Below are 27,942 nucleotides of genomic sequence, written 5' to 3' on the forward strand. Positions count from 1 at the left end.
GCACCAATGTAAAATGCTAAGCTAAACAGAGCTAGTTGGCTAGCAGATAGCTATACTAATGTTGAGTCATAAAATAGAGCTAGCTAGCTAGGTCTCAAATATACCAGTAAGCCAGCTCCCATGTACTTTATCAAAATATTTAGTTGAATAAGCCCCCCACACCCCACGCCAATCCCACCCCAACAACAAGTACATGGTATCAGTTCTCTATGTCTGACAAGTAGTATGTAGCTGCATCTCTGAGCATTGTTTCTTCATCTATGTAATGTATGTCATGTATTCCAGTGAATTTGGTGATGTTTTTTTTCCCGTTCAGAGAAATTTGTCATTAAAGTTGTAAGGTTTATGTCCCACCATACGTCCTGATATTACCAGGTTCTGACCAATATATAGAAACCAATTAAATTGTTCTGCCCCCTAAACCAATCAGATTCTTTCTTCCCTTAGAACGAAGTCGACGACTAAACTTTATATCAATCTGCGGCAGCGCCATTGAGGAATTTCCCCATTTTGAAGTAGTCAACTGGGTGGGATTTACTATGGGTTAAGGAAGGATCACATAATTCCATCTAGGTCACCAAGAGGGATGAGACAATTCGTTATACTCGTGAGCAAACATTCCTTAACTGCGGGTGGCAGTTAATTGCCAACCTTGGCTTTATACCTGTTCAAACAACACTTTCCAGGTGGCAGTTTGCACCCTTTCAGTTTATTTGCTAACTCATAGAAGTAGTAGTAGGAGAAAACGGACTACTTCAAAATGGAGAGAGCCTCAATTATGATGCCCATCCTCCCACGGACACCATAATGGGTCACTCTATGAAGAGACAGGCAGAAAATAGACATTTCAAAGCTATCAGGTGACCCCAAAAAGGGTTCTGCTAAACTGGCTAAAATGACAACCCAAAAACTATGACTCCTTAATTTTATTCCATTCTATTATAAATTGGGTTCAAGTATGATGGCACAAGGGAAGGGAATGCTTTCTTTTAGTGAAGTTTTTTTGCAATTTTGGAGTCACTGGGTTTCTAAATTAATCATGTGATGTTTGTGACAAAATTTTGTTTATTGGGTTAGGGAAGGCTCAAAGGAACAACATTTCTTCCGAACAGACATCAAACAATCCTATTTTTCTTGGGGTTATCTTGGTTCCAATGCACATTAGATTTCAGAATTGAGTCCTGAGACCTTTGGGTTTATGTGCCCTTTGAAACACATGGAGTACATATCTGCACTAACCAAGCTGAAAAGAAAAACATAAGATAAACCAAACGTGTATTTAACTTAAGCGTCCTGGGTAATTTGGTTCATATCCACGGACCACAACGACATGTCTCTTTTTATTTCCTGAAAGTGTTTGATGTAGTTTGGAGTCATGTTGTAGCAATTTGAGTCCTTGAAGCAAACACTGGCATCATGACCTTAGCCACAATAGAGAGGAAAGAATAAATGTACACACTTATGTGTCCAAATATAGACCAGACTTGCCAAAATGTTGGCTTCGCTCTCCATGATTGAAATGAGGGCAAACTTAATGAACTTTCCAAACCATACAAATGAGAGCATCATGCCATGACTGAAGCGCGTTGCATAAGAGTCGTTCCATTTGATTTCAATCACTTTTTGACCGCACCCCTTTTGATTTTAATGAAACTTTCCATACATATTTGCCCATGATGAAGTGGTCAGAAAGTTACATTTTGGACCTGACCTAAAAGATTTTTATTTTATTTTTATTTATTTCACTTTTGTTTAACCAGGTGGGCAAGTTGAGAACAAGTTCTCATTTACAATTGCGACCTGGCAAAGATAAAGCAAAGCAGTTCGACACATACAACGACACAGAGTTACACATGGAGTAAAACAAACATACAGTCAATAATACAGTATAAACAAGTCTATATACGATGTGAGCAAATGAGGTGAGATAAGGGAAGTAAAGGCAAAAAAAGGCCATGGTGGCGAAGTAAATAGAATATAGCAAGTAAAACACTGGAATGGTAGATTTGCAGTGGAAGAAGTAGAAATAAAAATAATGGGGTGCAAAGGAGCAAAATAAATAAATAAATAAATAAATGGAATACAGTAGGGAAAGAGGTAGTTGTTTGGGCTAAATTATAGGTGGGCTATGTACAGGTGCAGTAATCTGTGAGCTGCTCTGACAGTTGGTGCTTAAAGCTAGTGAGGGAGATAAGTGTTTCCAGTTTCAGAGATTTTTGTAGTTCGTTCCAGTCATTGGCAGCAGAGAACTGGAAGGAGAGGCGGCCAAAGAAAGAATTGGTTTTGGGGGTGACTAGAGAGATATACCTGCTGGAGCGTGTGCTACAGGTGGGAGATGCTATGGTGACCAGCGAGCTGAGATAAGGGGGGACTTTACCTAGCAGGGTCTTGTAGATGACATGGAGCCAGTGGGTTTGGCGACGAGTATGAAGCGAGGGCCAGCCAACGAGAGCGTACAGGTCGCAATGGTGGGTAGCATATGGGGCTTTGGTGACAAAACAGATTGCACTGTGATAGACTGCATCCAATTTGTTGAGTAGGGTATTGGAGGCTATTTTGTAAATGCCATCGCCGAAGTCGAGGATTGGTAGGATGGTCAGTTTTACAAGTGTATGTTTGGCAGCATGAGTGAAGGATGCTTTGTTGCAAAAAAGGAAGCCAATTCTAGATTTAACTTTGGATTGGAGATGTTTGATATGGTTCTGGAAGGAGACTTTACAGTCTAACCAGACACCTAAGTATTTGTAGTTGTCCACGTATTCTAAGTCAGAGCCGTCCAGAGTAGTGATGTTGGACAGGCGGGCAGGTGCAGGTAGCGATCGGTTGAAGAGCATGCATTTAGTTTTACTTGTATTTAAGAGCAATTGGAGGCCACGGAAGGAGAGTTGTATGGCATTGAAGCTTGCCTGGAGGGTTGTTAACACAGTGTCCAAAGAAGGGCCGGAAGTATACAGAATGGTGTCGTCTGCGTAGAGGTGGATCAGAGACTCACCAGCAGCAAGAGCGACATCATTGATGTATACAGAGAAGAGAGTCGGTCCAAGAATTTAACCCTGTGGCACCCCCATAGAGACTGCCAGAGGTCCGGACAGCAGACCCTCCGATTTGACACACTGAACTCTATCAGAGAAGTAGTTGGTGAACCAGGCGAGGCAATCATTTGAGAAACCAAGGCTGTCGAGTCTGCCGAATTTAGGAGACGGAGGTGCTCAAAGTTGACCCATTTTACATACTGTACCCCATCCTACTATGAGACATCCATGTCCTCATCACTGGAAAAGATAAATGGTTGAGTTTAATATCAAGCTTACAAACAGGACTGTCAAACTATTTTATAATTTCTTTCTTTACATTTAATGTAAAATATCTAAAAACGCAAATGATAAACAATCGAAATAAAATATATTTTAAAACATTCTTCAAGAAATGATAAAATAGTTTGACAACTCTGTTCGTAAGCTTTGAAATATAATATCAAACTCAATTGTTGATCTTTTCCAGAGATGAAGACATGGATGTCTCACGGTAGGATGGGGTATGCAAAATGGGTCAATTTTGAGGACCTCTATCTCCTAATGTTTTGGCATTCAGGTCCAAAAAGTTACTTTCTGAACACTTCTTCCATTGGAAAAATGTATAGAACGTTTTGTTCAAATCAAAATGGGGTGTAGTCGAACAGTGATTGAAATCGAATGGAACATCCCATAAAAGTACGCTGGGCCACTTATACAATTGTTCATATCCAGACAAATAGATTTTGGATGGGGAAATCATTTTCAATGAACTTTGTCCTGGCCTTAAAATGTGTGTGTTTCCTGACTTTTATCATACGCTTTATCTCAAGTAAATTAGAAAAATCTATTATGCAATATTCCTTGAAGAACTATTTTAAAAATAGGCACAGCAAACCTCTGTGTGTGTATGTGTGTGTGTCTCACTATCGTGCTGCACTTCAATCTTTTATGGCATTGCAGGAACCGAGTGCAAGGGTGCATACAGGGACACTTGGTTCCCCATGAGTACAAGGCTGCATACAGGGACACTTGGTTCCCCATGCCAATGTGTGTACCCAAGCCCCAGGGGCATGAAGTGCAGCAACACAGGCATTTGATTGGTATTCATCATAACTTATTCATGCAGCTATTATCTCTGTGGTAAATTGCATACAGGTGCTGGCAGGTCAGACAGAGGCTAAACTACCTAATCCCCTTTGATTAATTACAACTTTTACAGTACAATATACAATACTGTAAATTAATAAGAATGTTAACATTGCATGAATGGTCATTGTGTGCTTCAAAATCCTTCATATAAAGAGCACTTTTTCAATAAAGTTCACCTCCTTTAAATATTTTATGACACCCAACATGATAATCATCAGCAGCACCCGATCTACTCATTCTCGTATGTGTTATTACACTAATTGTTATGAGCATTTCATTTTTTTTAAAGAAGCAAACAGCTCTCAATGACCATACCATTTCCCACCACAGTAATTACAAGCCAGACACCTTCAGTGGTATGGTACTAATGTATCTGGCAAGCTGTGGGGGTTAAAGTGTTACTGGGAGACACTAAACACAATTTCAGACTATTAAGGTCAAAGTAAACAAGCACAAATAGGTTGTGTACAGTATGCTATTCGTGACATGGTGTCAGCACCCAAGACATTACGAAATTATAATTATGAAATTGATGACAAAATGTTTTGTCTGTACTCGCAAAAAAACACACCCATTTCCATAACACACATTCGATGTTGAAGGGATGGTGAAATGTTTTTGGTTGGACTGACAAAAACACACCCATTTCCATAACACAATTTTGATATTGAATTGAAAATAATTTTAAAGAGAACATTCCAGTTGGATATCTTGTCAATCAATGCATTTACAACAATATATTCTCACCCTAGAGGTACATTTTGAATTAGCCTACAATGAAGACTTAAATAACATGGAGTTTATGGTGCAATTAATTCCAACAGATGCCAGATACTAGGCTAGCCATACTGTAGCGTTGTTCTGCCCTGCAATCCAGGTAGATCAAGTCTCCTGAGACAGAATGTGAAGCTTGCGACTACCCATTGGGCCTAGACAGAATATTGAACATGAACTTAGCAACAAAAAAAAAAGAACAAATAAATGTATGGCTTTTCCATATATGAACATTTAAGATACATCTCTCACGTCCTCTCGCGCACCTCCTCCCCAATAGATGTCAGTGTGGTCGAAAATAAAAAGGGCTCCCTCCTCATTCTCCCCCCTCCGCGAAAGGGTGTGCGTTTTGAAAGGTTGTATTTATCTCACTAACGTCACTTTACAGGAGTACATTGGCGGAGTGATAACATCAGAAGTCACTGTCGGAGCCACGCATCCTCATACTGACTGAGTTCAAAGAAGGTCGTGTTCTGTCCGGGACAGGGTACGGCGGCATACACCCGATGCATGGAATGGAGTTCATATATCTCGGATCCCCCACAAATGCAACGTGACAGTTCTAAACGTTTAATTCAAGGTCAATATTGGACTTCGATCAGCTGTAACCGCGGACATTGTTGAGGATATTTATCTTCTTGTGGAACCGGAATTGTATGAGCAGCATCTTTTTCCCGGTCGGCGGTGAGCAATGACATATTTCACCGAAGAGGTTAACCTACGCTCCCAGTATCTAAAAAAACATTTCGGACCAAGTGTTCAATTAAAAAATGTGCTATTTAGGAGAGGATATGTAACTAGCTAACTAACATAGCACTGTAGCCGTGTCTTGAGCTCTCCAGGTCCGGTGTACCTTCGACGTTTCCTGATTTCACGAAAGGTGTTAGCCAGCTTGCCACAGTACCTGGAACTGCTGCATCCATCTCAAATAGCTCACTAAAGTTTCCTAGCTAGCCAGCCAATTGTCGAACATGGATATTTTGTGGGTCATTTGGAAAACCACTTGCTAGTGAGGAAAGTGTGTTCATTACACAAATTATTTAAGTTTAAAAAAACGAATTTCAACATGTCTGTTCGCGTAGTTTTACACTCACCCAGTGGCTCCAGAAGTTTTCTGGAGCGGGGACTCCTACTTCTGGTGATGTTGATCTTTCTGGAGGGTACCGCACTGACGCTTGGAGCTGCCAGCTCACCGGACATCAGCGCGCAGGACAACACTGGAGGACACGAACACCTCGACGACCACCAAGGGATAGCAGGCAGCAACGACCGTACTAACTACACATACACAAAAAAGGCCTTCCCTGTCCTGTCTCTAGATTACCATCACATACAGGTGCCTTTCGAGATCTCTTTATGGGTGCTGCTGGCCTCTTTAATGAAATTAGGTGAGTTGCACTGTTAGTCTGGTTAATTTGGTTTGAGGTTCAGCTTGAGTTGTGTTCTCATAGCCTATACAGAGAAAAAGTAAAGCACCCATGTTTCTCTTACCAGTTCATTGAGGTGAGCAGGCAATCTAGGTGTTTGAAGAATGCCACCGATTGCAATTTCAATTCAGCATTATCAAGAGAAATGATGTCTTTCTGATACTCAGAGTTCATACCCTTTGAACCCCAATCAAATGTAAAAATTCTAAGAAAACACTGTTTGTTCCCTAGCAGGAATTATGCCATGTGAGATGGGAAAATACTACACATTGACTGGGCAGAGTAAAGTCAATAGGTGATTATGGAGTGATAGTCCTTAATGTGACATTCCCTTGTGCACTGTATAAAGATGTCACAGATTAACTGACTCAACAAGCCAGGAGACACTCATTGTTACAGGCTTAGGTGACTCGTGTATTGGTTGGACTTGTTTTCCTTTATTCTGCATAGTAAGTGATCTTCCTGGGAATGATGAGCATACACTTAGGTCATGTTTTGAAGTGAAGGGTGCAATCAGTGCTACTTGACACAATGATGTGATGCGTGACTAAGCACATTGTTTTTGTTGCACTTTTGGGCATAGGCTAGACTGAAATCATTGCAAGTTCTCATAAGGGGACATCTTTGACCACACTGTTCCTAATTAAAAGCTGTTTTGTTGACACAGGATGTTTGGCAATGGAAACATGAGAGACACACACACACACACACAATTGTAGCCTAACTTCTATCCTTTTCCCTGTCGCTGGTTGTGGTCCCCTCGCCGCTCCCTGTCTTCTCCTTACTGCAATCATTTCATCTCGCACTGCTACTTCTCAGCTCCTTTACATGTTTATTGCTCTTCTTGCATTGCTCGTCCCATCTCCACTCCCTCCCTATTCTTCTCCTCTTCCTGTGTGCAGTGTGCTCTCCTCATGCCCCTGCAGTGTTCCCTGCTGCATCCCCTACTGCCATTTGCTAAGAGCCAGCAGCCTGCTATTTCTACACAACATAATAATGAGCCTGGGTGTGTCAGCCTGTGGCCAGGCCAGAGAGGGTCTGTCTCACTTACTCAGGGGGAGGCCCACTGTCCTGGGGGAAGATGGGGAGAGCGCCCGGCAGCTGGGTGCAGTGGTTTGGAGGGAGTGAGGATGAGACGAGGTGAAGGTCGAGAGGGAGAAAGAAGACTGAGAGGGACAGGGAGGAAAGAGGGAGGGTGATGATGAAAGTGGGAGAAATAAAGACTGTGGGAAATAGGTAAAAGGGAGTATGCAGTAGAGCAAGGAAAGGAGGAGAGGGGCAGATGTGAAAGATTGAGTGAGCGTGAGCGAAACAAACAGGAACAGCAGTGACCTTCAGCTTCTGATTATGCTAAAACCCCTGTGTTTATAATCTGGTTTGACAGCTGCACTGCTCAGCTCCAGCATCCTGCCTGTGTTCTGTTCAGAGTTCTCATTCTTTTTTTTTAAGCTTAAAGCTGCATCCATGACCTATTTTTAATGTTATTTTGCTGCCATGTCAGACTGGCTTTGCTTGCTCTGGTAATTTTCCTCAATACAAAACATGGTTCACATGCGTTGTGGCCCAACATTCAGGACTAGCCTATGCTTTTACCTCAGCAGTCTGTACTAGAGGTCGACCGACTATGATTTTTCAACGCCAATACCGATTTATTGGAGGACCAAAAAAGCCGATACTAATTAATCGGACGATTTATAAAAAAAAGTAATAATAATAATAAATAAATAAAAAATTGTAATAATGACAATTACAACAATACTGAATTAACACTTATTTTAACTTAATATAAAACATCAATAAAATCAATTTAGCCTCAAATAAATAATGAAACATGTTCAATTTGGTTTAAATAATGCAAAAACAAAGTGTTGGAGAAGAAAGTTATATGTGCCATGTAAAATATGTGCCATGTAAAAAAGCTAACATTTAAGTTCCTTGCTCAGAACATGAGAACATATGAAAGCTGGTGGTTCCTTTTAACATGAGACTTCAATATTCCTAGGTAAGAGGTTTTAGGTTGTAGTTAATATAGTATTTATAGGACTATTTCTCTCTATACCATTTGTATTTCATATACCTTTGACTATTGGATGTGCTTATAGGCGCTATAGTATTGCCAGTGTAACAGTATAGCTTCCGTCCCTCTCCTCGCCTCTACCTGGGCTCGAACCAGGAACACATCGGCAACAGCAACACTCAAAGCATCGTTACCCATCGCCCCACAAAAGCCGCAGCCCTTGCAGTGCAAGGGGAATAACTACTCCAAATCTAAAAGTGAGTGACGTTTGAAACAGTATTAGCGCACACCCAGCTAACTAGCTAGCCATTTCACATTGGTTACACCAGCCATTAGGCTGATAGCCTTGAAGTCATTAACAGCGCGGTGCTTGCGAAGAGCTGCTGGCAAAACGCACAAAAGTGCTGTTTGAATGAATTATTATGGGCCTGCTGCTGCTCAGTCAGACTGCTCTATCATTTCGAAAACAAAACGTTTATTATTTCGGTGAAATACGTAACTGTTCGGTATTTTATCTAACGGGTGGCATCCCTAAGTCTAAATATTCTTGTTACATTGCACAAACTGCAATGTATGTCATAATTACGTAAAATTCTGACAAAGTAGTTCGCAATGAGCCAGGCAGCCCAAAATGTTGCATATACCCTGACTCTGCGTGCAATGAACGCAAGAGAAATGACACAATTTCACCTGGTTAATATTGCCTGCTAAACGTGATTAGTAGTTATAACTAGTGATTATGATTGATTGTTTTTTATAAGATAAGTTTAATGCTAGCTAGCAATTTACCTTGGCTTCTACTGCATTCGCGTAACAGGCAGGCTACTTGTGGAGTGCAATGGTTAGAGTGTTGGACTAGTTAACTCTGCGGTTGCAAGATTGAAACCCCTGAGCTGACAAGGTGAAAATCTGTCGTTCTGCCCCTGGACAAAGCAGTTAACCCACAGTTCCTAGGCAGTCATTGAAAATAAGAATGTGTTCTTAACTGACTTGCCTAGTTAAATAAAAAAAAAAATATATATATATATATATATATATATATATATATATATATATATATATATATATATATATATATATATAAAAATAAATAATCGGAAATCGGCGCCCAAAAATACCGATTTCCGATTGTTATGAATACTTGAAATCGTCCCTAATTAATCGGCCATTCCGATTAATCGGTTGACCTCTAGTCTGTACTGTACATTGGAAGACATGTATTGGACTTGACCTAGATCTTGGTCTCTCGTAAACGCTGTCTAAACATTAAAAGAGGGAATGTGTGTTAACACGCTATTAACAACACGCTGCTATAAATGACCCTTTTTCACATTTGAATGTGTAATGCATCAAAGCACATGTAGTTTGGCGTTCAGTTCAACTACTAGACAATTGATATGCTAGGTAGAACCCCGCTTCTCCGAAGGGTCATGATGGTAGTAGTATACAACACTAATAAAGAGAGCCTAGATAGCCTAATCAAAGCCAGGAATGTAGGTTAACATTTTACATACAGTAGTGTTGATATGATTAGGCCTATATCTGAAGAGTTAGGCTGAAGACTAGACTACATTGGTAGGCCTACATTGCTTTGCAGCTCTATTAGATCTACTCCTACAGTATTTTTAGGCAACAGGTGACCAGGCAGGTACAATTACCTCTGATATATGCCTGGCGACTCAAGTTTGTCACACCTCCCATTTGTAATGCAAACATGGCAATTCAAATTAAAATGGAACGTGGCAGTTCCCTGTTCTGTTCTCCTGAGAGCCCAAGTCCTACTCACCCACATTGTGGGCCGTTGGTCTAATCTGTGGCCAATATTTGTCTGGGGTGAACCAACTGCCACCTGGAACAGAGGAGCTTGAATGGAAATGGAAGGAAAATAGATGGAGAGAGTCAGTGCTAAGCTCTTTTCCACTCTGCTCACTCTTACAGCACTGCACAAGATTGCATAGTTGGCCCTTCAATGCACCTTTGACTTAATATATCCATTCACATCACACAATGACATGCAGATGCTACTGTGTTAATACATTTGCATAGGCAATTGTACTGCAATAAATAAAGCCAAGGACACCGTTGTTGATTAAATAATAGGCCCTAGTCAAATGTTCCATTGATTAACGCCCCAAAATATCTCTCCTTTCCCCATCTCAAGTCATGGCACAGGGTTGTTTTCTATTTTAGTATTGTCCTATTATACATTGTTCAGCTTCCACTGTGGCTCTGCACCCACTGTCAACCAGAGGAACAACTGCAGCAAGAGTAGCAGGGGAATGTTTCAGGCTCTGTTCATTATTGATACACAGGCCGTACTAAGCTCACATTGAGGGCACGTACATCGAGGGGGAGTTTCCCAAGGATATTATTGGATGTTGTAAGTCATCAACAATGCTTAAACTAAAGACCACTTTCAAGGTCTTTCAAAAAAATCTATCTAGCTAGTCTGTGCCTTCAGAAAATATTTATACCCCTTGTCTACACACAATACCCCATAATGGCAAAGTGAAAACATGTTTTTTGAAATCTGCTAATTTTATTGAAAATGAAATACAGAAATATATCTCCTTTACACAAGTATTCACACCCCTGAGTCAATACACGTTAGAATCACCTTTGGCAGCGATTACAGCTTTGGGTCTTTCTGGGTAAGTCTCTAAGAAAGAGCTTTGCACACCTGGATTGTACAGTATTTGCACATTTATTCTTTAAAATTTTATTCAAGCTCTGTCTAGTTGGTTGTTGATCATTGCTAAACAGCCATTTTCAAGTCTTGCTATGAATTTTCAAGCAGATTTTTAAGTCAACTGAGTACAAATACCTAGGTGTCTGGCTAGACTCTAAACTCTCCTTCCAGACTCGCATGAAGCATCTCCAATCCAAAATTAAATCTAGAATCGGCTTCCTATTTCGCAACAAAGGCTCCTTCACTCATGCTTCCAAACATACCCACGTAAAACTGACCATCCTACCAATCATCGACTTCGGCGATATTATTTATAAAATAGCCTCCAACACTCTACTCAACAAATTGGATGCAGTCTATCTCAGTGCCATCCGTTTTATCACCAAAGCCGCATATACTACCCACCACAGCGACCTGTACGCTCTTGTTGGCTGGCCCTCGCTTCATACTCATCTCCAAACCCACTGGCTCCAGGTCATCTACAAGTCTCAGCTAGGTAAAGCCCCGCCTTATCTCAGCTCATTGGTCACCATAGCAGCACCCACCTGTAGCACGCGCTCCAGAAGGTATATCTTACTGGTCACCCCCAAAGCTAATTCTTTCTTTGGCCGCCTTTCCTTCCAGTTCTCTGCTGCCAATGACTGGAACGAACTGCAAAAATCACTGAAGCTGGAGACTCATATCTCCCTCACTAGCTTTAAGCATCAGCTGTCAGAGCAGTTCACAGATCACTTAGCCCACCTGTAAACAGCCCTTCCAACTACCTCATCCCCATACTGTATTTATTTATTTATCTTGCTCCTTTGCACCCCAGTCTCTCTACTTGCACATTCGTCTTCTGCACATCTACCATTCCAGTGTTTAATTGCAATATTGTAATTACTTCCCCACCATGGCCTATTTATTGCCTTACCTCCATTATCTTACCTCATTTGCACTCACTGTATATATACTTATTTTTTCTACTCTATTATTGACTGTACAGTCGTGGCCAAAAGTTTTGAGAATGACACAAATATTAATTTTCACAAAGTCTGCTGCCTCAGTGTCTTTATATATTTTTGTCAGATGTTACCTTGAAATACTGAAGTATATTTACAAGCATTTCATAAGTGTCAAAGGCTTTTATTGACAATTACATGAAGCTGATGCAAAGAGTCAGTATTTGCAATGTTGACCCTTCTTTTTCAAGACCTCTGCAATTAACTCCTGGGCCACATCCTGACTGATGGCAGCCCATTCTTGCATAATCAATGCTTGGAGTTTGTCAGAGTTTGTGGGTTTTTGTTTGTCCACCCGCCTCTTGTGGATTGACCACAAGTTCTCAATGGGATTAAGGTCTAAGTTTCCTGGCCATGGACCCAAAATATCGATATTTTGTTCTCCGAGCCACTTAGTTATCACTTTTGCCTTATGACAAGGTGCTCCATCATGCTGGAAAAGGCACTGTTCATCACCAAACTGTTCCTGGATGGTTGGGAGAAGTTGCTGTCGGAGGATGTGTTTGTATCATTCTTTGTTCATGGCTGTGTTCTTAGGTAAAATTGTGAGTGAGCCCACTCCCTTGGCTGAGAAGCAACACCACACATGAACAAGCTTTTTTCCGGATGCCCCAAACAATCAGAAAGGGGATTCATCAGAGAGAATTACTTTACCCCAGTCCCCAGCAGTCCAATCCCTGTACCTTTTGCAGAATATCAGTCTGTCCCTGATGTTTTTCCTGGAGAGAAGTGGCTTCTTTGCTGCCCTTTTTGACACCAGGCTATCATCCAAAATTCTTTGCCTCACCGTGCGTGCAGATGCGCTCACACCTGCCTGCTGCCATTCCTGAGCAAGCTCTGTACTGGTGGTGCCCCGATCCCGCAGCTGAATCAACTTTAGGAGACGGTCTTGGAGCTTGCTGGACTTTCTTGGGCGCCCTGAAGCCTTCTTCACAACAATTGAACCGCTCTCCTTGAAGTTGTTGATTTAGGTGCAATCTTACTGGCAGCAGTATCCTTGCCCGTGAAGCTCTTTTTGTACAAAGCAATGATGACGGCGTGTGTTTCCTTGCAGGTAACCATGATTGACAGAGGAAGAGCAATAATTTCAAGCACCACCCTACTTTTGAAGCTTCCAGTCTGTTATTTGAACTCAATGAGCGTGACAGAGTGATCTCCAGCTTTGTCCTCGTCAACACTCACACTTGTGTTAACGAGAGAATCACTGACATGATGTCAGCTGGTCCTTTTGTGGCAGAGCTGAAATGCAGTGGAAATGTTTTGGGAGGATTTAGTTCATTTGCATGGCAAAGAGGGACATTGCAATTAATTGCAATTCATCTGATCACTCTTCATAACATTCTGGAGTATATGCAAATTGCCATCATACAAACTGAGGCAGCAGACTTTGTGAAAATGAACATTGTGTCATTCTCAACTTTTGGCCACGACTGTATATTTGTTTATTCCATGTGTAACTCTGTTGTTGTATGTATCGAACTGCTGTGCTTTATCTTGGCCAGGTTGCAGTTGTAAATGAGAACGTGCATTTTTTTGCCACATTTCTTTACATTTTGCTTTCGTGCCTTATTGCAAACAGGATGCATGTTTTGGGATATTTTTTTATTCGGTTCAGGCTTCCTTCTTTTCATCTTGTCATTTAGGTTAGTATTGTGGCGCAATTACAATGTTGTTGATCCATCCTCAGTTTTCTCCTATCACAGCCATTTAACTCTGTAACTGTTTTAAAGTCATCATTGGCCTCCTTGTCAAATCCCTGAGCAGTTTCCTTCCTCCCCGGAAACTGAGTTAGGAAGGACGCCTGTATCTTTGTTGTGACTAAGTGTCTTGATACACCATCCAAAGTGTAATTAATATAGTCACCATGCTCAAAGGGATATTCAATGTCTTTCTTTTTTTAATCATCTACCAATAGGTGCCCTTCTTCGTGAGGCATTGGAAAACCTCCCTGGTCTTTGTGGTTGAATTTGTTTGAAATTCACTGCTCCACTGAATGACCTTACAGATAATTGTACGTGTGGGGTACAGAGATGAGGTAGTCATACAAAAATAATGTTAAACACTATTGTTGCACACAGAGTGAGTCCATGCAACTTATTATGTGACTTGTTAAGCAAATGTTCACTCCTGAACTTATTTAGGCTTGTCATAACATATGGGCTGAATAATTACTGACTCAAGACATTTCAGTTTTTCATTTTTTAAATTTATTTGTAAAAATGTCAAAACATAATTCCAGTTTGACATTATGGGGTGTAGGCCAGTGACAATCTTAATTGAATCCATTTTAAATTTGGGCTGTAACACAACAAAATGTGGAAAATGAATGTGAATACTTTCAAATGGCACTATTGGCTACTCCATGCAAGAACCAGTTGTTTGAGAGCTGCGCGTTGTTTCTGCCCAACAGATTGTATTTTGCTCAAGCTAGGCTATTTGTGTGGCGTGCGTGTGTGGTAAATAATCTACATAACAAACTAACAGCTTCTGGAGTTTGTCTTGATTGGAAAAAAACAAAACAGATTCCCTCTTCAATCCATACTGACTGGATATAGATATACAGTGCTTTTGGAAAGTATTCAGACCCGTTGACTTTTTCCACATTTTCTTACTTTATGGCCTTATTCTAAAATGGATGAACATTTTTTTTACCATTTTCAATCTACACATAATACCCCATAATGACAAAGCAAAAACAGGTTTGGACATTTTTTGCAAATGTATTCAAAATAATATCTGAAATATCACATTTACATAAGTATTCAGACCCTTTACTCAGTACTTTGAAGCACCTTTTGGCAGCGATTACAGCCTTCTAGTCTTGTATTTGGGGAGTTAATCCCATTATTCTCTGCAGATCCTCTCAAGCTCTATCAGGTTGGATGGGGAGCGTCGCTGCAAAGCTATTTGTCACCCGATTCAGGATACTAGGCAAATGTCGCAAGTCACGACTTCACAGGAGAGCTGTTTGAACGTAAACATAAAAAAAAAAAAATCATAATACGTTTTTTTGGCAGAAATACCTTCTCAAACGTGAACTTTCATGTGCCTTTTTTTTTGTAGTGTTAGCTGGATGACTCGCTAGCTAACGTTATGTGTATGATCTTATTCTTCGTATCTCAGACACATTTGCTTGACTAGTTATAGCCAAAGAACCTGGTTGGTTAGCTACCTGCAGATTAATGCAGGGTAGTAACGTCAAGAGTTGTGATTATTGTCCATTGATGTCTCAAAAAAAGACTCCACTCTAATTTTGTCGAAGTATTTTCATTTCAAGTTAGTGTACTGTTAGCTAGCTAGCTAACATTAGCTCTCTCTCTCGCTACCTAGTGTTACGTCGTGTTGGGATTCATCGTTTACCTAGCTAGCTATCTAGCTAAATTTCTTAACAAAACACTGTCCTCTTAGTGTGCCAACGTCGGCAACAAAGCTGCTGGCAACAACTGAATTACGCACTGTTACAGTCACCAATGCTCTGGATAACATGAAAACTGCCTAAACAGCTCTGCTAGGGGGAGTAAAATGGTCAATGTGGGGTGTTCCCTCATTATGTGTCTGGAAGTAGCTAGCCAATGTTGGCCAGTTTGCTTGGGTGCTTGACTGTTATTGTGAGGTCAGAGCTTTCGTAACAACCTTCTTATTGGCCAGAGTGTCCAGTGTGCACTGAACGCGAAACGCTCTGAATTTACGAACGGACAATCTGACAGCACAGTTGCAGTCCCCAACGCTCTGGATAACATACAGTAACAGCCTAACCAGCTCTGCTAGGGAGAGTAATGTTCAGTGAGCTGTTCTCTCTCTCTCGGATGTCTGGAAGTAGCTGACAAGTTAGTCCCGAACGCACAGATCAACCCTTAGAGATGGGTGGGGCTAAGGCTTAAGAGGGTGTGAACAATCACCTGGAATCTCAAGTCTGCGGTCCTGAGCACTCTGGAGCAGGTCAATCCTGACTAGTCTCCCAGTCCCTGCTGCTGAAAAACATCCCCACAGCACGATGCTGCCGCCACCATGCTTCACCGTAAGGATGGTGCCAGGTTTCCTCCAGACGTGACGTTGGCATTTAGGCCAAAGAGTTCAATATTGGTTTCATCAGACCATATAATCTTGTTTCTCATGTCTGAGAGTCCTTTAGGTGTCTCTTGGCAAACTCCAAGCAAGCTGTCGTGTCATTTTACTGAGGCGTGGCTTCCGTCTGACCACTACCATAAAGGCCTGATTGGTGGAGTGCTGCAGAGACGGTAGTCCTTCTGGAAGGTTCTCTCCACAGAGGAACTCTTGAGCTCTGTCAGTGACCATCGGGTTCTTGGTCACTTCCCTGACCAAGGCCCTTCTCCCCCGATTGCTCAGTTTGGCCGTGCGGCCAACTCTAGGAAGAGTCTTGGTGGTTCCAAACTTCTTCCATTTCTTGGTACCCTTCCCCAGATCTGTGCCTCGACACTCCTGTCTCGGAGCTCTACGGACAATTCGTTCAACTTCATGGCTTGATTTTTGCTCTGCGATGTACTGTCAACTGTGGGACCTTACATGGACAGTTGTGTTCCTTTCCAAATCATGTCCAATCCACTGAATTTACCACAGGTGGACTCCAATCAAGTTGTAGAAACATCTCAAGGATGATCAAAGGAAACAGGATGGCTTTTAGCTCAATTTCCAGTCTCATAGCTAAGGTTCTGAATACTTTTTAAAGTACTAGTCAAAAGTTTGGACACACCTACTCATTCAAATGTATTTTTTATATATATTTTTACTATTTTTTACATTGTAGAGTAATAGTGAACTATGAAATAACACATGGAATCATGTAGTAACCAAAAAAGTGTTAAACAAATCAAAATATATTTTAGATTCTTCAAAGTAGCCACCCTTTGCCTTGATGACAGCTTTGCACAGTCTTGGCATTCTCTCAACCAGCTTCATGAGGAATGCTTTTTCAACAGTCTTGAAGGAGTTCCCACATGCTGAGCACTTGTTGGCTGCTTTTCCTTTACTCTGCGGTTCCACTCATCCCACACCGTCTCAATTGGGTTATGGTCGGGGGATTGTGGAGGCCAGGTCATCTGATGAAGCACTCAATCACTATCCTTCTTTGTTCAAATAGCCCTTACACAGCCTGGAGGTGCAAACAAGTGCAAACAAGATGTATCACTGCAGAATGCTGTGGTAGCCATGCTGGTTAAGTGTGCCTTGAATTCTAAATAAATCACCAACAGTGTCACTATCAAAGGACCCCCATACCATCACACTTCCTCCTCCATGCTTCACGGTGGGAACCAAACATGCGGAGATCATCCGTTCACCTGCACTGTGTATCACAAAGTTTGAACCAAAAATCTCAAATTTGGACTCATTAAACTTGCTTGTGTTTCTTGGCCCAAGCAAGTCTCTTCTTAGTGTCCTTTTTAGTAGTGGTTTCTTTGAAGCAATTCGTCCATGAAGGCCTGATTCACGCAGTCTCCTCTGAACAGGTAATGTTGAGATTTCTGTTACTTAAACTCTGAAGCATTTATTTGGGCTGCAATCTGAGTCTGGTAACTCTAATGCATTTATCCTCTGCAGCAGAGGTAACTCTGTCTTCCTTTCTTGTGGTGGTCCTCAGAGCCAGTTTCATCATGTTTTTTGCGACTTCACTTAAAGATACTTTCAAAGTTCTTTACATTTTCCATTGACTGAACTTCTTGTCTTAAAGTAATGATGGACTGTCATTTCTCTTTGCTTATTTGAGCTGTTCTTGCCATAATATGGACTTGGTATTTTATCAAACAGGGCTATCTTCTGTATACCACCCCTACCGTGTCACAACACAAATGAGTGGCTCAAACTCATTATGAAGGAAAGAAATTCCACAAATTAACTTTTAACAAGGCACACCTGTTAATTGAAATGCATTCCAGGTGACTACCTCATGAAGCTGGTTGAGTGTGCAAAGCTGTCATCAAGGCAAGGTTGGCTACTTTGTTCAACATATCCACATTTATTTTATGTTTCAGATTCTTCACTTTTTTTTAGTTACTATATGATTCTGTGTGTTATTTCATTCGTTTTTGTGTCTTCACTTTTTGTGTCTTCACTTCACTTTTGACTGGTACTGTGTGTGTGTGTACATACACATACAGTGCATTTGGAAATGATTGACACCCCTTGAACTTTCACTATATTTATATATATATATATATATATATATTTATATATATATATATATTTATTTATTTTAATCACTGGCCTACTGATGTAGATTGACTGGCATGGAGGATTTCCAAAACCTCCCCGGGTCAGCGGGCAGCCCTGTCAGTCGAGCGCTGTTTGTTTCTTTTCAAGAGTTTTTATATTTAGACCCTGTGTGTCTCCCATTTTTAGATTTGGTTTCTACCACAATTGGTTCACTAAAAGATCAAGGCACTCCTTCAGAAGGTTTAAGAGGCCGTTATCTACAGTAGACATACAACGAAGATGGATGATAACCTGAGAGGCGGATAGCACAACTGTCAGTGGGTGCACTGCTCCGCATACTGTAGCAGTACACAATGGAAATATTGTACGTCACAAAGAAATATAATTTATTACTACTGGAATCGTGGCCTGCCTATGGAAACCATAATTAGATTAGGCCTAATAATTTTACAACATCAAACCCAGTCACCTGTTACAATCACCTTGAGTTGTCAGGAACAGGGTGTGGCCTAAAAGTATAGTAGGATAATTGGCTCCAGTGGGCTCAAATCTCAGGTTTGTAATTTTATCTCAGTTTGCTCAAGGTTGGTTTTCTGGGTAAACTTACAAATGAGTAGGATATAATGAGAGATCTGTCCTACATAATCCGTTTATCTAAGCACTGCTTCTAGCATGAGTATTTCAAATGTAATTACAGGACACGACTCCAGTGTGCGAAGAGTAAAAGCTTGCGCATTAGGTGGTCTTTAGCACACAGTTGAGTAATGTGACAGTGAAATGAGGAGATGCAACTGTTGGCTTATTTGTCAGTGGCCTTCAGGCCTAATATTTAATGACTGTGTGGATGTCTGGGAGAGATAACAGGTAGGCCTATGTCATTAGCTAAAACGACACTTCCCTTTCCTGCCGACGTGTTAACGACTCAAGCTTTTCCCATTATTTGCTTTAATGGCTCTTTTTTTACTTTTCTCATCCCATCGACATAGTTAGAACTTGAAATCGATTTCAGTTCAGAAGTATGAGGCAGAGGTGGGCTACATCAAAGGGTTCAAAAATAATGCTGAGTAAAGAGAGAAACATGAAGGGAGGTGGAGTAGCAGCTACGTAGGAAAATCTATGTGGGGAAAATAACACCTGAGCAGAACGTGATCCAGAGCCGTGGCTTTGAGAAGAATTTCCAGAGGGGCAGGGGTGAGAACTCTGTATTCATGGTCTATTAAAACGTTTATTTTTTTTATCCCAACATGGTGTCAGTTTGAGGCACAGTAATGATACAGACAAAATATGATGAGCACCAGAAAGGAAGTAAGGTTTAGAAGGGACATTCCATTGACCCCCACCATGGCTTATCAGTACCATGCCTCTCACTGAAGTGCGCTTTATCCATAACATCCATCCATATGGCGAGCCTCTGTTATCAGTGTCAACGGTGGGATGATACCTGATCCCAATGTTCCCCCATGTACCACCTTATCTCCAGCTGTTATATGTACTTGCCACTGACGAGTGTGAATACTGGAGGCCATGATTGGAGTATTCCGCTATGGTAGGGGTGTCAAACTCATTTTTCCCTGGGGACCACATTCGGTCTTCAACTTGTTCCAGAGGGCCGCACTGAAAAATAGTCCTGTCAATTTTGGAATTTTCAGTGCTGTCTAGCTTTAATTTGGTATGTTTGACACCATCGTGCTAGAGAATGTGTCAGCTGTCTGCAAGTTGGTTAGGAGCTTCAGGCACATCAACAGTGCCTCCCAAAGTTTAGGCCTAACCATTGGCGGAAATGCTAAATAAATGATCATTTTCTGAAAGGAGCTCAACCATACAGTGCCTTGCGAAAGTATTCGGCCCCCTTGAACTTTGCGACCTTTTGCCACATTTCAGGCTTTAAACATAAAGATATAAAACTGTATTTTTTTGTGAAGAATCAACAACAAGTGGGACACAATCATGAAGTGGAACGACATTTATTGGATATTTCAAACTTTTTTAACAAATCAAAAACTAAAAAATTGGGCGTGCAAAATTATTCAGCCCCCTTAAGTTAATACTTTGTAGTGCCACCTTTTGCTGCGATTACAGCTGTAAGTCGCTTGGGGTATGTCTCTATCAGTTTTGCACATCGAGAGACTGAAATTTTTTCCCATTCCTCCTTGCAAAACAGCTCGAGCTCAGTGAGGTTGGATGGAGAGCATTTGTGAACAGCAGTTTTCAGTTCTTTCCACAGATTCTCGATTGGATTCAGGTCTGGACTTTGACTTGGCCATTCTAACACCTGTATATGTTTATTTTTGAACCATTCCATTGTAAATTTTGCTTTATGTTTTGGATCATTGTCTTGTTGGAAGACAAATCTCCGTCCCAGTCTCAGGTCTTTTGCAGACTCCATCAGGTTTTCTTCCAGAATGGTCCTGTATTTGGCTCCATCCATCTTCCCATCAATTTTAACCATCTTCCCTGTCCCTGCTGAAGAAAAGCAGGCCCAAACCATGATGCTGCCACCACAATGTTTGACAGTGGGGATGGTGTGTTCAGCTGTGTTGCTTTTACGCCAAACATAACGTTTTGCATTGTTGCCAAAAAGTTCAATTTTGGTTTCATCTGACCAGAGCACCTTCTTCCACATGTTTGGTGTGTCTCCCAGGTGGCTTGTGGCAAACTTTAAACAACACTTTTTATGGATATCTTTAAGAAATGGCTTTCTTGCCACTCTTCCATAAAGGCCAGATTTGTGCAATATACGACTGATTGTTGTCCTATGGACAGAGTCTCCCACCTCAGCTGTAGATCTCTGCAGTTCATCCAGAGTGATCATGGGCCTCTTGGCTGCATCTCTGATCAGTCTTCTCCTTGTATGAGCTGAAAGTTTAGAGGGACGGCCAGGTTTTGGTAGATTTGCAGTGGTCTGATACTCCTTCCATTTCAATATTATCGCTTGCACAGTGCTCCTTGGGATGTTTAAAGCTTGGGAAATCTTTTTGTATCCAAATCCGGCTTTAAACTTCTTCACAACAGTATCTCGGACCTGCCTGGTGTGTTCCTTGTTCTTCATGATGCTCTCTGCGCTTTTAACGGACCTCTGAGACTATCACAGTGCAGGTGCATTTATACGGAGACTTGATTACACACAGGTGGATTGTATTTATCATCATTAGTCATTTAGGTCAACATTGGATCATTCAGAGATCCTCACTGAACTTCTGGAGAGAGTTTGCTGCACTGAAAGTAAAGGGGCTGAATAATTTTGCACGCCCAATTTTTCAGTTTTTGATTTGTTAAAAAAGTTTGAAATATCCAATAAATGTCGTTCCACTTCATGATTGTGTCCCACTTGTTGTTGATTCTTCACAAAAAAATACAGTTTTATATCTTTATGTTTGAAGCCTGAAATGTGGCAAAAGGTTGCAAAGTTCAAGGGGGCCGAATACTTTCGCAAGGCACTGTATATTGTAATACAGTATGTCCTGACGGACAGGAGCCAAGAGAGAGGGCCTTTTTCTAACTACATTTCTTTCAGCGCTGCTTGCTACCTGTCCTCTCTTGTTTGTATTGTCTTAAGCCTTTGGGTGTGACCTAGCTAGGAGGCCTAACACAGACTATTGGAGGTGAACGAGCTCCTTGTCCAGGGGCGATGAGTCATTCACTTCCTGGAGTGCCCGTCTTCACACAAACTGGGGTAATTTAGCATTCCAGTCCTGAATTGACGGTTTGGTCTCTGGCTGTTAGCTGTTAGCGGTTGCAGTCGTAATCACTCCAGTCCATCCAAATATGACCGGTCTGCCCTTTTTCCTGCAGGCCTCGTCTTATTTACTCAAAATTATCTGTAATGAAATTGATCTGAAGACTGGAGTTTTTCCTTGAGATACACTACGTTCAAAAGTTTGGGATCACTTAGCAATGTCCTTGTTTTTGAAAATGAAAATAACATCAAATTGAACAGAAATACAGTGTAGACATTGTTAATGTAAATTACTATTGTAGCTAAAAATATATATTTGATTTTGTATTTTTTCATGGAGTATCTACATAGGCGTACAGAGGCCTATTATCAGCAACCAACACTCCTGTGTTCCAATGGCACGTTGTTTAATTGACTAGTTTAATTGCCCAAAAATTAGCTTTTCTTTCAAAAACAAGGACATTTCTAAGTGACCCCACACATTTGAATGGTAGTGTAGATGCTTTATGAAGTCATTGCAACAGGTTGTAATAGCCTGGAAACAGGAACCTGCTAATTTTTATAGTAATGTGTGTATATACCTGTTTTTAGGGCCACACAATTCATCGAATTCACATCAAAATCACAATATTGACTTGTGCAATATCATGTCTTCGACATAGGAACCACTCGGATTGCCTGCTTCTGGAGTCTGGAGGATATTTCCTCCCTCAACTTGAGCTGAGGCCTCGGGAACAGTCGACGTGATGATGCTGCAGAAGCATGGGGGGGACGCACAACAAACTGTAGCTTGTGCCCTGATGTCACTGTTTGCATGATCCAGGACGACACTACGCATGCGCACCATTGGTCGGAGCAGACATCAAGCCTTCCGTGAAGTAACATATGGAAGGGGCGGGATGCCACGTTGGAGATTTGGTTCTTTTATCATTTCCACCAGTCTTTAGAAATGTGTGTCTGAATGTGGGGAAGGGACACTTTTCATCAAACTCCTATGAGGGACACCCGTAAACACTTGGGGTTGAAGAAAAACTGTCTTAAGTCAAGGTTTGCCTAGTGGGCCGGCGATCAGTGGCGTACACCGATTGGCAGTGCCACCTGGGGGTACTATTGTCACAACAAGCCTCACTCGGTTTAGGCAGTAAGATGTGTTCTGGTAACCGGCTGGCCGCATGCAATAAATAAAAATAGACCCAGGGAAAATGTTTTATCATGAAGGTTACACTTCCGACCAGTCATGGTTACTGGCGACAAAGCACCTTGTAACCTAGCTGGGAATGGGACAGACAGCTCTGAAAAACAGACCCCTTTTGTGGTAAGACAGATGATTCATAATTGAATCTAATTCTCAGGAAAGAAAAGCGCTGAGCTGGAGAAAGACCACTCATTTCGGGATTCATATGAACCACAAACTGTGTGTTGGATAATCGTGTCCAACCTTGCTTGTTCCCTCGACTACGCTACCCATCACCAATCGCCTACAGAGCCCATAACCTGTATCACAAGACACCTCATAGGGACTAGTGAACTACAGGCAGGAATCTGTAATGAATCCCAGTAATGAGCCACCCATGGGGAGAGGTGCCCCCTTGTGGACAGAGTGATATACCCCATGAACATCATAGAACAAGAGTACCAGAGGGCCATTAAACATGGGACAAGCTTCTAACACATGTTGTGCTTCTGTTAGACTGAATAGCCTGCATGAAACCCGGCCCCCTTATGGGTTATGGCAATGGCTGATGTAGTAAGTACCCTGTTTGCCGTAACAAAATGTAGAAGCACCGTCATCACAGCGATGTTTAGTGTTTTGAGGAAGCGTGTACTTGGCATGCTGTCTGCAGGAATATCCACCTGAGTTGTTGCCAGAGAATGAATGTTCATTTCTCTACCATAAGCCACCTCCAACTTACGTCCACCCGGCCTCGTAACCACAGACCACATGTAGCCATGCCAACCCAGGACCTCCACATCCGGTTAATTCGCCTGCAGGATCGTCTGAGACAGCTGATGAAACTGGGTTTGCACAACCAAAGAATTTCTGCACAAACTGTCAGAAACCGTCACAGGGAAGCTCATCTGTGTGCTTGTCGTCCTTACCAGGGTCTTGACCTGACTGCAGTTTGGCGTTGTAACCGTCTTCAGTGGGCAAATGCCAACCTTCGATGGCCACTGGTGCTCTGAAGAAGTGAGTGTTTTCAACTGTACCGGGGAGATGGTAGACTGCGTGTATGGTGTCTTAAGGGTGAGCAATTTGCTGATGTCAACTTTTTGAACAGTGCACCATGGTGGCGGTTGAGTTATGGTATGGGTAGGCATATGGTAATGACAGGACAACAAACACAATTGCGTTATATCGATGGCAATTTGAATGCACAGATACAATGACAACATCCTGAGGCCCATTGTCGTGCCATTCATCCGCCGCCATCACCTCATGTTTCAGCATGATAATGTATTGCCTCAGGTTGCAAGGATCTGTACACAATCCCTGGAAGGTGAAAATGTTCCAGTTCCGTGGCCTGTATACTCACCAAACACGTCACCTATTGAGCATGTTTGGATGCTCTGGGTCGACATGAACGACAGCGTGCTCCAGTTCCCACCAATATCCAGCAACTTCACACAGCCATTGAAGAGGAGTGGGACAACATTCCACAGGCCACAATCAACAGCCTGATCAGCTCTATCTGAAGAAGATGTCGCACTGCGTGAGGCAAATGGTGGTCACACCAGATACAGAGGCATATCTATATTCCCAGTCATGAGACATCAATAGATTAGGGTCTAATGAATTTATTTCAATTGACTGATTTCCTTATATTAACTAACTCAGAAAAAACTTTTTTGAAGTTGTTGCATTTTACGTTTATAGTTTTGTTCTGTGTGGATTGATGCACCGGTGCGTAAATAGACTAGGGGTTTAATTCATTGGGGTATGGTCGTAAACACGAATCCTGCTTGTCAGCCTTCGTCGTTTCGGTCAGGTTCGCCATCTAACTTCTTGCTATAGCCAGGCCAAGCAATTAGAGGAATAACTAATTCCTGATTAGGAAACCATACCAACTTCAGCACACAACGTCCAGGGGGTGAGCACGCTCTGCCACTAACGGACAGTTTAGTTGGCACAACGTAAGTCTCGTTTTCCAATTGTTTATTTTAGTAGCGTGATTAATTCCTGTTCAAACTGAGGTGAAGAACGGAATAATTGAAGGAATGAATCTGAGCCTCACGTTTCAGGCGCAGATTTCATTTGGCCTTGTCAGCCGTGATTCTAGAGCCTTAAACCGAAATCGCGAGTGTGACTCCCCATGGTATGTTGTACCGAAGTCGACTGACAGGGAAGTCTTTTGACTGACATGAGACTGAAATGAACAACACATTGAGGAATGTCATAACATGGAGTGACAACCTTAGACATCAGAAAATGCATTGCGGAGATGCGGCAGACCTAGTGCTGACAGCTCAGACCTTTCCAATACACACAGTCACTGACACACATACAACTTGGTATCCGGTTCCCTGTTGAATCTCTGGAATTTGACCTGTTACTGCTGCCAGGTTATTTATGGATCGTTGGGAGTCCTTGAACCAAATTTTCCTCCGGATCAGAGTCACTTCTCAGAGGAAATAGAAGGCACATAACTATGTTTTGCAGGCTATGTATCAGAGTTGGGGTCAATTCCTTTTCAAATCAGGAAGAACACTGAAAATCCTATTTGCTTTTCATTGAGGAACAATTGGTATAGGAATTTGGTATACTTTCTGAATTTAAATGGAATTGACTCCAACCCTGCTATGCATCTACTACTAATAACCTTTGCCATGAGCACTGGGATTAAATATGAGTCTCTTTATATTAGGCTCAAGTAACTTGAGTTTGAGTTCTGCTTTCATAAATTAGTATTGTTGACTATTGACAGTGTTGATTCTGAAATTACTAAAAAACAAAATCTGGATAAACCGGAGACTTATGTTGTTTATCTAAACACTATATGCTACATTCTGTGTATGATAGTGTTTATTTATGGTCATCCACTGTTGGATCCACTATCAAAAAGACCCCTTGGCTATGTAGACTTTTGAATGTGTTTTATACACACAAAGGGTGTTTATTTTCACTGAGTCAGTGGCAGCATGCTAAAACAGACATAACTGTTTGTGATGGGCTTAAGTGTATTATTCCTTCCTCCCCTCAGAAATCTAGATCATTAGTCCCTAGAGGCCTAATTTGTAACAAGCATGCCTCGCTTGATAGCAAAGATATTCTTGTTAGTCAGCTCTAACTCCAAAGTTACAATATTGTTTGTATTTCTCTTTCAGCTAGCAACACGTCCAACAAGCTCTAATGTACTAGTGCTGGATTTTTCCACTGGTTGGGGCTGCTCTCATGTTGAAGGGTGTGATACAAGATGGCTCCGACAGACATGGCCACCCAGTTTCTAGCTCCTAGCCAACTTTGCAGTATTTTTGTTGGTATTATTTCTTACAGTATTTGCTCAGAACATTTCTAGTACTATTACCTACTGTCATTCACCAGACATTCAACCTGGATCCTTTGTTTGAACTGCCAGAGGCAGCCCCATTCATCCCAGGTGAAACTCCTAAATGTCACCACCAGAGAAGTGTGATCCTAGTCAATCTCAGGAGGTGGGCATGCCACCCACCGCTTCTGAGTATATTACTCACTAACGTTCAGTCCCTGGACAATAAAGTAGATGAGCTCATGGGTGAGGATCTCCTTCCAGAGAGACATAAGGGACTGTAACATACTGTTTTACCGAATCGCGGCTCTCTGAATAAATTGTCCCTGTCCATACAACCAGAGGGGTTCATCGCGAGGACAGGAACAAAGAACTCTCCGGGAAACAGAGGTGGAGGAGTATGATTGGGCTAACTTACAGGAACTCAAGTCCTTTTGTTCTCCCGATCTGGAATACCTCGCCAGCAAATGTCGACTGCATTACCTCCAGAGAGTTTTTAACACAATAGTGCCCTCCAAGCTCATCACTAAGCTCAGGGCCTTGGGTCTGAACCCCTCCTTGTGTAACTGGGTTGTAAGACTTCCTGACTGTAGGCAATAAAATCTCTGTCACGCTGAATCTCAACATGGGGGCCCCAAAGGGGTGCGTGCTCAGTCCCCTCCTGTATACCCTGTTCATCCATGACTGTGTGGCCATGCACGTCTCCAACTCAATCATCAAGTTTGCTGATGACACAACAGCCTGATTACCAACAATGAGACAGCCTAAAGGGAGGAGGTGAGTGCCTTGGCGGAGTGGTGCCAGGAAAATAAACTCTCACTCAACGTCAACAAAATGAAGGAGCGATCATGGACTGCAGAGAAAGCATGCATCGACAGGGCCACAGTGGAGAGGGTTCCTTGCACACCACACTTCCTTGGACCTTTAATGTTCCCTTCACATGACAGTGTGGTGAAGAAGGCACAACGGTACCTCAGGAGGCTGAAAAATGTGGCTTGGGCCCCTAATACCCTTCTACAAATGCACCATTGAGACTTTCCCGTCGGGTTGTATCACCGCCTGGTATGGCGATTGCACGGTTTGCAACCGCAGGGCTCTTCAGAGGGTGATGCGGTCAGTCCAACGCATCATCGGCAGGAAATAATAGCCTGGAAGTGACTAAGGCATTCTGACAGCTCCTCAGAAGTAGTTTGGCACAAATCACTGTTGTGGGTTTCCTAGGCAACCTTGTTCTATGTTATCTATTATATTGAGTGGGTGGAATAATTAGCCTTTCAGAGGAGTACAATTGACCCTTTACTGTGCAACCAATCGCAGTGCTCCGATGGATAGCAACTGTTGTCGAGTCCAACACTTTCGGACAAACTCACACTTGAATTGCATGATAGCCAGTGAGTTTTCTTTAAAAAATGAACAGTTTAAATGACTTAATAATTGAAAGGTGCATCAAGAGCACTTTCTACTGTGATTCCTGAAATGCTGAGCCTGATGATGGAGGATTTTTCAAATCGAAAATTATACTTTCGTTACATTGCTTGTTAGC

The 27,942-nt window shown here is 41.9% G+C and overlaps 2 protein-coding genes across 2 annotated transcripts in view; one reads left to right on the forward strand and one right to left on the reverse strand.

The window, feature by feature from the left end:
- LOC110488840 (protein FAM110B) overlaps positions 1 to 6,160 on the reverse strand; it is a 56,728-nt gene extending 50,568 nt beyond the window's left edge. The window contains exon 1 of the mRNA XM_036947382.1: positions 6,032 to 6,160. The gene's annotated coding sequence lies outside the window, so the exon portion shown is untranslated. The remainder of the gene's footprint in view (positions 1 to 6,031) is intronic.
- The window catches only part of LOC110488849 (sodium/hydrogen exchanger 1), a 50,428-nt gene continuing 27,738 nt past the window's right edge, over positions 5,253 to 27,942 (forward strand). The window contains exon 1 of the mRNA XM_036947374.1: positions 5,253 to 6,325. Coding sequence (XP_036803269.1) covers positions 6,004 to 6,325 — 322 coding nt within the window. The 5' untranslated portion in view covers positions 5,253 to 6,003. The remainder of the gene's footprint in view (positions 6,326 to 27,942) is intronic.

This window comes from Oncorhynchus mykiss, chromosome 2, assembly GCF_013265735.2.
Source record: "Oncorhynchus mykiss isolate Arlee chromosome 2, USDA_OmykA_1.1, whole genome shotgun sequence".
NCBI classification, from domain to species: domain Eukaryota; kingdom Metazoa; phylum Chordata; class Actinopteri; order Salmoniformes; family Salmonidae; genus Oncorhynchus; species Oncorhynchus mykiss.